This window comes from Pseudonaja textilis, chromosome Z (assembly GCF_049901715.1).
Source record: "Pseudonaja textilis isolate UNSWEBS1 chromosome Z, rPseTex1.2, whole genome shotgun sequence".
NCBI lineage: Eukaryota > Metazoa > Chordata > Lepidosauria > Squamata > Elapidae > Pseudonaja > Pseudonaja textilis.
In genome coordinates this window covers 120,603,478-120,614,210 of record NC_142008.1, presented here as the reverse complement: position 1 = coordinate 120,614,210, position 10,733 = coordinate 120,603,478, and the positions used below count along the sequence as shown (strand labels likewise).

Sequence of the window (10,733 nt, the reverse complement as noted above, 5' to 3'; positions counted from 1 at the left end):
CTAGCCCTTCTTTTCACACACACCCCAAAATTTTTGAGCCATGAGTTTTGTGTTTTTCTTTACCATGCCTCTTATTGCTTGTTTGACCACATCATTTTTCAGTGTGAAGAGGAAAGGGTTCAGAAATGGACAGACAATTGTGGTGAGAAAAGAAGGGATCTTGTGGATATCAAGAGTCTCCTTTTGGGATGGTGTGACATATATAAAGATGCTGATACCAGAGGCGACGGAGATCATGGTCAGGTGGGTAGCACAAGTATTAAAGACTTTTGCCCGACCTGAAGTAGTGGTGATACGTAGTATGGCTGAGATGATGTATATATAAGAAATCAGGGTTAAGACTGAAGAACTGAGGATCACAACCGATGACAGCAAAAAGTCTATGAACTCTATGAGACGGGTGTCGCTGCAGGAAAGATTCAGCAGAGGGCCGCTATCACAAAAGAAATGGTTGATGATGTTAGACTTGCAATAGATTAGCCTGGAGATCAGAATGGTGGGAATAAGAACAGAGAGGAATCCACCCACCCAGCAACCCACTATGATATGGATGCAGACCTGGTCGTTCATGATTGTATGATATTGCAATGGGCTGCATATAGCGGCATAACGGTCATAAGACATGGAGATCAAGAGAAGAAACTGTACTGTCCCTAGGAAGAAATAGAAATAACTTTGTGTTATGCAACCACTGAAAGAGATAGACTTGTCACCAGAGAGGAGGTTCCAGATCAGTTGTGGACTGGTGACAGTGGTGAAGAAGATGTCCAGTAGGGAGAAATTACCAAGGAAGAAGTACATTGGAGTATGGAGGTGGCTATCTTGCAATGCAATGTAGAGGACGAGGGTATTACTTCCCAAGGTTGAAACATACATGGTTAAAGATAGGAAAGCAAGTAGGAGCTCTGATGGATGTCCAATGGAGAAACCCAGGAGGATGAATTCAGACACGCTTTGGTTCTCCATTTGATTTTTTCTTATGGTTCTTAAGAACAGCACCTGAAAGTACAAAGTTTGTAACTTGAGAAGCACCCACTACACCATAACTTGCTTGTACACCAAATTTTGCAATTCTCATTCATAATTACTCCTAATGCAAACATTGCAATTTTGTTTCCATTTGCCAACCGTATAAAACCTAGTGACAAAAAAAAAACAGTTTAAGATAGAGATTTTCAAGAGGACAGTCAAGGGTTCAGTCTTGACTGAAATCAAACCTTCCCTAGTTATTCTTCATAGATTTCCAATACTCAATATGGAAAGTGAAGTAGGGGATATTAATTGAGATAAGCATAAATATTTTTTTTTGCAAACTATTGCAGTGTTTTTTGTGCATGTCCATTCTCATTCAGAGGCAAAAAAGAAAAGAAAAAAAATCAGAGATTCAGAGACAAAAAGGGAAAGACAAAACACAGGGAATGCACACAGAACACTGCAATAGTTTGTAAAAAAAACCTATTCTTTATGCTTATCTCAATTGATATGCCCTATTGTATTTATCAATGGCATCTTCCTGTATCCCAAATGTTTTCACTTATCTCCAAGAAACACATACAGGGAAGGAGTATAGGAAAAATACAGGATTTATCTTCTATCTCAACCAGCCCAGTGATATCTGATTGGCCAAAATGCTGGATGCTTGGATCTTATATTATGATTTGAATGAATAGAATGAATAAATCAATGAATAGAATATAATTGGAAGGGACCTTAGAGGTCTTCTAGTCCAGTCCCCTGCTCAAGCAGGAGGACCTATGCAATCTCAGACAAGTGACTGTCCTGTCTCTTTTTAAAAACCTCCAGTGATGGACCATAAGTAGTTAAAATGTATAGGTAGTTTAAATCTGGTGTAATGGTTAATCCACCAAGTTGTAAACTGAGAGATGGTGAGACCATCCTTGGAATATTGCATCCAGTTTTGGTTGCCAGGATATCAAAAAAGATATTGAGACTCTAGAAAGAGGGCAGAGAAGAACAACAAACATGATTAGAGGATTGGAGGCTAAAACGTATGATGAATGGTTGCTGGAACTGGGTATGTCTTGTTTAATGAAAAGAAGGGCTAGGGGAGACATGAGAGCCTTCCAATATTTGAGAGGCTGCCACAAAGAAGGGTTCAACCTATTATCTTAAGCACCTTAAGGCAGAACAATGGATGGAAACTAAACCATAGAAATGGTGATAGATTTTAAGAGAAACCTTCCTGTAGTACCACCTCTTACAATACTAGACGACACAGTATCGACAGTAGAGACCTTCACGTTTCTAGGTTTTATCATATCTCAAGACCTAAAATGGACACCTAACATCAAAAACGTCATCAAAAAAACACAACAGATATTGTTCTTTTTGTGCCAACTCAGAAAGTTCAAACTGCCCAAGGAGCTGCTGATTCAGTTCTATAGAGGAATTATTGGGTCTGTCATTCAATACAGCAAACATCTCTCCTGAAGATATCATTGAAATAACAAGAGATGGTCCTGAAGAAGAAGAAGAAGAAGAAGAAGAAGAAGAAGAAGAAGAAGAAGAAGAAGAAGAAGAAGAAGAAGAAGAAGAAGAAGAAGAAGAAGGAATTATATAAGAAGAAACCCCAAAAAAGAGAACTGGAAAGAGTGGGGGAAAACATGGCTGACAGGGGGAGGGGAATAAAAATAATACCAGAAGGAAAAAAGAAGAAAGACTGGGGAAATTTAGTAAAGGGAAAGCAGGTTAAAATTAAAGGAAATAATGAAGCTGAAAAATTTAGAGATAAGAGTTAGGAATTTTATAAGGGGGCTACCACATAGGAATGTATATTGATATTTAGTCTAAAACTTGCTGGGAAGTATTTTAGGATCATATAACTATATATAGATATGAATTGTATATGAATTATACTGTTATGAACCCTTTTATTGGAGGATTAAAAACAGAGGAATGGAAATGAATTAAAAATATGATTATTAAAGATTATAAATTAAGATAAAATGAGATATATTAAGAGGTTATTTTAGTAATTTACTGGGGGGATACTTTAAAATATATAAATTTCAAAACATATACTTGATTATTTAATGGATATTAGAAGTGTATCATGAGAGCATTTTATTATGATTAAAGTAGGGGAATGAAAAACACCATGTGGATTCTAAATATATTGGTTTTAATTTATTTTTACTCTTTTTAGATTGTTTTTATATACTGGATTAAAAAAAATTAAGGATAATAATGATGCGTAATCTAAAATAAAATAAAGATAAAGAATTGAAAACTTATGTGTGGATGAAATGAGATTGATATGAATTAATGAAGTGAAATATGAAATGCAAATTTATTTAAAGATGAGTGAAATCGGTAATGATATGATATGATATTATATTAGAAAAATGGAAATGAAAGTATGACTATGTACAAGTGTTATAACCCAGAAACATGTTGCTCACATGAAGAGATGTGTAAAAAAAAAAAACCTTTTTATTCAAAAAAATTCTTTGGCTCAGTTTTTGTAAACAGCAATGGATCATGCCCAATATTTCCTAGTCGAACCACAGACAACTACAATGATCTAATACATATCAATTTTACAGAAGAAAATGTTGAAAAAGCAGTATGCAATCTAAAACCATCTCTATCTTTTGGACCAAACGGAATTTGTGACTACTTCTTTAAAAAGCTATTCACTGTCATGGCCGAACCTCTAAGCATAATCTTTAAAAAATCTTTCAGAACCAGCTCCTTGCCAAACCTATGGTCACTAGCCATGGTCATCCCCATCTTCAAAAAGGGTGACCCCAGCCTAGTGGAAAATTACAGACCAATCTCTTTATGTTGAGTCATCTGTAAAGTCATGGAATCAATTATTAACCAATCCATTATCCTCCACTTAGAGACAAACAAACAACTCTCTAACAAACAAATTTTTTTTCAGAAAAATCTATCCTGTAATCTACAACTAGTACTCTGCAAAAACACAACTTGATCAGGGCAAAACAATTGACGCTATTTACATAGAGTTCTGTAAAGCCTTTGATTCAGTGGTACATGACAAACTACTCCTAAAACTAAAATCTTATGGTATCTCCAGACACCTGCATATCTGGATAAATGTATTCCTGTCAAACAGGCAACAAATGGTCAAAATAGGGAGCACCCTATCAAATTCTGTACCTGTCAACAGTGGTGTCCCCCAAGGCAGCGTTTTAGGACCAACTCTCTTTATACTTTACACAAATGACCTCTATGATCATATTAAGAGCAACTACATTCTTTTCACTGATGATATAAATCTATTCAACACCACTGCCAATACTGCTACCCTTCAAAATGACCTTGACTATGTGTTAGAATGGTCAAACAATGGCAACTTCAAATCTCAACAAACAAATGCTCTGTCTTACATATTGGCAAAAAAAAAAAAATCAACTTAGAGTACTCATCTCTAATGAGTACTCTACTCTAATGCTAGAGCCCACTGTAACTTCATAGCCAAAAAGCCATTAAGACCTGTTAACCTAATCCTATGTAGCTTTTTCTCTGGTAATATCACACTACTAACTAGAGCATACAAAACATTTGCTAGACCAATACTTGAATACAGCTCATCAGTCTGGAACCCACATTACATATTGGATATTAATACAGTTGAGAAAGTCCAGAAATATTTCACAAGAAGAGTTCTTTACTCCTCTACTCGTAGCAGAATACCTTATGCCACCAGACTTAAAATTTTAGACCTAGACAACCTAGAACTATGTCACCTTCGGTCCAATCTAAATATAGTACATAAAATTTTCTTTCATATTTTCTTTATTTTCAATCAAAATAAAATAAATATATAAATGAGAAGGAGAAAAAAATGACAAGGAGGAAAAAATGTAAATAAGAAGGAGGAGAAAAATTGATAGACTAGCTTATGTCTTGCAGCCCTCTCTCAGCCCTCTCTCTTATATAATAAGATATATATTTTCTATAATGTTCTGTCTTATGAAATAATAACAGAATAACAAAATAACAGTGTAGGATGGTACCTTGGAGGTTTTTAGTCTTCTGCTGCTTAATCAGGACACCCTATACTATTTCAGACAAAGAGTTGTCTAATCTCGTCTTTAAAAACCTCTTTAAAATTGTTTTACTTGCCTGATTTACAATCAGATTGCCTTCTCTGTTCATTTTCTCTAAAGCTCATTTGGAAATACCAAGCATTGCAAGAAGGTCTATGATGCAAATGTTCAATAGATTTTGCAAAATGGCACAGACAAAAGCATACGAGCAGACCTTAATTAATTTGACAATACCATTTGATGATGCAAAACAATAACTTATTTCCTTAGAGCAATGCTGAAGTTAAGTAGAACTCAGCCATATCCACCTGGAATAAACTTCTGAGAATGATTGATATATATATATATATATATATATATATATATATATATATATATATATATATATATATGTGTGTGTGTGTGTGTGTGTGTGTGTGTGTGTGTGTGTGTGTGTGTGTGTGTGTGTGTGTGTGTGTGTGTGACTGGAAGGATCGATCCTGCTGGGAGTTTTGACTCTGATGACTCTGACGATGGAATGTTGGAGCCTGCTGTGAATGTGGAGTCTGAATTATCAGAGGACACAGACGTGAGCCAGGAGGATGAGAGATTGTCGCAGAGACAATCCTCCCCAGAACCTTCGACTTCATTCATGCCAGCATATGATCAACAAAATGAGACAGAAGTTTCCAGTGAGGAAACTGACAGATTGTGGGTTGACACCAGAACTAGGAGAACAAGGAAACGTCCATCTGAAGGGAGGCGTCAGGCCAAACATTGATTGGAGAGACTGACATGCCTATCCAGGTTATTTAAAGAGGCGTGCTGACTCTCAAGCTTTGCTTTGAAGCAAAGTGTTTGATGAGTCGGAAGAATACATTTGAAGTGGCCTTGTGAGTTATGGACAATTCTGATTAGCCTGACAGGTTCCGGGAAGTCTGCCAAGGACTGGAAAACTGTGCTAATTTAACCCTTTTGAATCCGGTTTTGTTTCTGCTTGAATATTTTGAATTCTGAAACCTTGTCTTCTCATCTATGAATATAGGTGAGACATAACATATATATATTCTCTGAGAAGCACAGAGCTGAAGACAGAAGCCTGAAGATGATAAATGAGACTTCATCGAAACGTTGCCTAGATACTTCAAATCTTACGCTGGAGAAAACCCGAACAACCAAAGATCCACATACAAATACCCTGAGAACCTCAGAATGAATATATATATATATATATATATATATATATATATATATGGATCTTTGGTTGTTCAGGTTTTCTCCTGCGTGAGATCCAAGTATCTAGGCAACGTTTCGATGAAGTCTCATTCATCATCTTCAGGCTTTTGTCTCCGGCTCTGTGCTTCTCAGAGTAATGGAGATTGTAGCTGCTTCCTCCTTTTAACTGCCAGTGGGGGTGGGGCTTGATTGGGTGGGGGCTTGGCTGTGTTCTGATTGGGTGGGGTGTGTTCTCATTGGTAGGGGTTTGGCTGTGTTCTGATTGGTTGGGGGTTAGCCGTGTTCTGATTGGTTGGAGCGTGTTCTGTTCAGGTGGGGGCTTGGTTGTGCTCAGGTTAGTCTTAGTTGCTGGGGATTTGAGCTGGAGAGTTGTGATCTTGCTGTTTGGCTTCTAGTTCGTGGTCCTGCTGCATCTTCATAGTGGGTGTCGGTTTGCTTCATGTATGGCTCAGAGGGTTTGAAGTGGGTAGTGATGCAGCTGCAGTGCAGTTTCTGGTCCATGGTCGTTTCTCATTTTCTGAATGGGTGGGAGTCTGTTTTCTACATGGAAGTGTGGTGGTGGCATCTTGTGTGGCTCTCATGGGTGTGGGTCCGGTGTCCTTTTTCATGTTAGGTACTCGTCTGTTCATGAGGGCGGGTTTCCAAATGGCTGGAAGGCGGGAGGTGTCATCTCGTTTGTTCATGCTGTGTGGGCGTTTTCTATCTCTATGGCTTCTCTGATTATTCTGCTGTTGAAGTGTTCGGTTTTGGCGATAGTTCTGGTATTTTTAAAATCAATTTCATGTCCTGTGGCTTTGAGGTGTTGGACCAGGGAAGAGGTCGTTTCTTCTTTTTTGATTGAGTTCTTATGTTCTTCAATGCGTGCACTTATTCTTCTGTTAGTTTGTCCAATGTATGTGGTAGGGCAGGCAGTGCAGGGGATTTCGTATAATCAGAGAAGCCATAGAGATAGAAAAACGCCCACACAGCATGAACAAACGAGATGACACCTCCGCCTTCCAGCCATTTGGAAACCCGCCTCATGAACAGACGAGTACCTAACATGAAAAAGGACACCGGACCCACACCCATGAGAGCCACACAAGATGCCACCACCACACTTCCATGTAGAAAACAGACTCCCACCCATTCAGAAAATGAGAAACCACCATGGACCAGAAACTGCACTGCAGCTGCATCACTACCCACTTCAAACCCCTCTGAGCCATACATGAAGCAAACCGACACCCACTATGAAGATGCAGACCACGAACTAGAAGCCAAACAGCAAGATCACAACTCTCCAGCTCAAATCCCCAGCAACTAAGACTAACCTGAGCACAACCAAGCCCCCACCTGAACAGAACACGCCTCCAACCAATCAGAACACGGCTAACCCCCCAACCAATCAGAACACAGCCAAACCCCCTACCAATGAGAACACACCCCACCCAATCAGAACACAGCCAAGCCCCCACCCAATCAAGTCCCACCCCACTGGCAGTTAAAAGGAGGAAGCAGCTACAATCTCCATTACTCTGAGAAGCACAGAGCCGGAGACAAAAGCCTGAAGATGATGAATGAGACTTCATCGAACGTTGCCTATATACTTGAATCTTACGCGGGAGAAAACCCGAACAACCAAAGATCCACATATAAATACCATGAGAACCTCAGAAAACATATATATATATATATATATATATATATATATATATATATATATATATATATATATATATATATAGAGAGAGAGAGAGAGAGAGAGAGAGAGAGAGAGAGAGAGAGAGAGAGAGAGAGAGAGAGAGAGAGAGAGAGAGAGAGAGAGAGAGAGAGAGAGAGAGGGAGAGAGAGTGTTGGGTTAGGGTTAGATAGATAGATGGATATATGATAGAAAATAGAGATACAAGATGGATAGATGCAAAAATGGATAGATGATAGAAAATAGATAAATGATAGATAATAGGTGATAGATTAATAGATAGATGATAGATAATAAGTGATAGATTGATATAGATGATCAATAGATGATTGATAGATGATTGATAGATGATCAATAGATGATCAATAAGTAATAATAAGGATAGAAAAATAAAAAGATAAATGATAGATGATAGATAGTATGAGTGAGTGAGAAAGAGAGACAGAGACAGAGACAGAGACAGACAGACAGACAGACAGAAAGACAGACAGACAGACAAGCAGGCAGGCAAATGCGGATAATTAATTTTAAAAAGCAGAAAATTTGATGACAATTTTGGTTTAATTTCTTCCTCTATTTGGCTTTCATATTATCCAAATTCTTCATGTAGATGTGTGGTGTTGATATTTTCTTCCACTGGATGGTGAAAATGGAAGGATTAATATTCCTCTCAGTCATCTGGTCATTAGCAGTCTTTCTGTGAGTCCTTGAGTCCTCTTGGGCATGCTAATGACCAGATGTCTCAAAAGAATAAAAATCCTCCCATTCTCCACCAGTCAGAACTGAAGAAGATCTGAGATGAGAAATGAAACATCTTCAAGTGAAACCAAGAAATTCCAGTTGCCCTTTGAAAAAAGAATCTTGGGGACAACCATGACCTGGATAACTGGGATTCTCCATAGACATGTCTTGGGTTAGGTGAAAGTTATCTTTAGTAGAACTATGGCAGATCCTATGTTAATATCGATTTGTAAAACGTTTCCATGCCTGTTTCCAAGTTGCCATAAGAAACAGTGCTACAAATGGTAGCAGAGTTGACAACGCCATGGGAGGAGATAGCAATGGACTTCATAGTGGAATTGCCAAAAAGTGGGGGGAACACGGTGATCTGGACTGTAATAGACTTATTCTCCAAATAGGTGCACTTCATACTCTGCAGTAGATTACCCTCAGCCCACCACTTAGCCAAGCTGTACCTGAAGCACATTTACCATCTGCAGGGAGTACCATAAAGAATTATCTTAGACAGAGGGGTCCCGTTCATGGCTAAGTTCTGGAGGGAGTTTCTGCAGTCTATTGGGTTATCCCAGGGCCTTAGATCAGCCTTCCATCTGAGCACCAATGGCAGTCAGAGAGACTGAATGCCTTGATAGAGCAGTACCTGAGGTGCTACATGAATTATCAGCAGTCCAATTGTGCGGTCCTCCTGCCTTTTGCGGAGGTCGCGTACAATAACACTGTTCACAGTAGCAAGGGACTAACTCCCTTCAAAGTAGTGAGTGGTATGGACCTCATCCCAATGCCTGAATATTCAAGGGATCCCCCCTCCTCGATAAGCTTGACCAATTGGATGTCAACACTGAAAGTAACTTGGGAGAATGTTAAAAATGTGGTAGCTAAAGCGGCACAGACTTATAAGAAACAGGCAGATAAACATTGAGCCCTGCAATGGCCATTTCAATTGGGGGAGAAGTCCCTTGGGCTGCAAGGTGATCAAATCGGTCAGTCCTAGAGGAGATCAACTCTGACTGATCTTTAGAAGGCCAGATCCTGAAGATGAAACTCAAATACTTTGGTCACCTAATGAGAAGGAAGGACTCACTGGAGAAGAGCCTAATTCTGGGAAAGATTAAGGGCAACAGAAGAAGGGGACAACAGAGAATGAGGTGGCTGGATGGAGTCATTGAAGCAGTCTGCGTAAGCTTAAATGGATTCCAGAAGTTGGTAGAGGACAGAAGTTGGAGGAATGTTGTCCATAGGGTCTTGATGGATCAGACATGACTTCACAACTAACAACAATAACAAAATGTTTATTAATTCCCAGAAGGGCAGATATTACTTAGCTTGGAAGGCCAATGAATTGCATGAACTTTTTTAGAAATAGAAATAGAAATATTCTTTATTGGCCAGTGTAATTGGACACCCAAGGAATTTTTTCTGACCCATAAGCTCTCAGTGTACAGACAAGCAACAAAGTGGTAAGTCACAGATCATAAATCATAAGATAGAAACACAAATCATAACTTACAAACATCAAGTGATCAATGATAAGACACCAGTATAGAAGGTAGCAAGATAGATGAGAAAATGAGAAGGATAAGATGGTAAGATGAGAAGATAAGAAGAAGATGAGAAGATAGTCACTTGTCTTAAATGATGTAGGATTTCCTGCTGGAGAAGAGTGTTGGACTGGAGGATCTTGAAGGTTCCTTCCAGCTCTATTCTGATTGATTGATTGATTGATTGATTGATTGATTGATTGATTGGATAAAAGCAATACAGTCCTAATACATGAGTAATAAAAATACTACTAGTGGGTAAATAAAAAAACACAGATGTGTAATCTAGAATTCAAAGTACTAGATTCTTCTTTAAGTATATACAAGTCTTTTATAAGTTGTTATAATAATTGAAATAGAACTATGTCCTTTCAATGACATAAGATACAAATCTCATTTTGAAGGAGTTGGAAGCTAAAGTAGAAATAATTCCAATTAACATTTTCTAGTGGATTTATTTAATTTAGTTCATAACTGAATGGGGGATATTGCATTTCTTTATTGGCATTTATTTTCTAG

General features: G+C 38.3%; 1 protein-coding gene across 1 annotated transcript; it reads right to left on the bottom strand.

The window, feature by feature from the left end:
- Positions 1-966, bottom strand: LOC113453516 (olfactory receptor 6J1-like). The gene has a single exon (XM_026725012.2). The coding sequence runs from the start codon at positions 964-966 to the stop codon at positions 1-3; it is 966 nt and encodes a 321-aa protein (XP_026580797.2).
- Between the last annotated feature and the right edge of the window lie 9,767 nt (positions 967-10,733).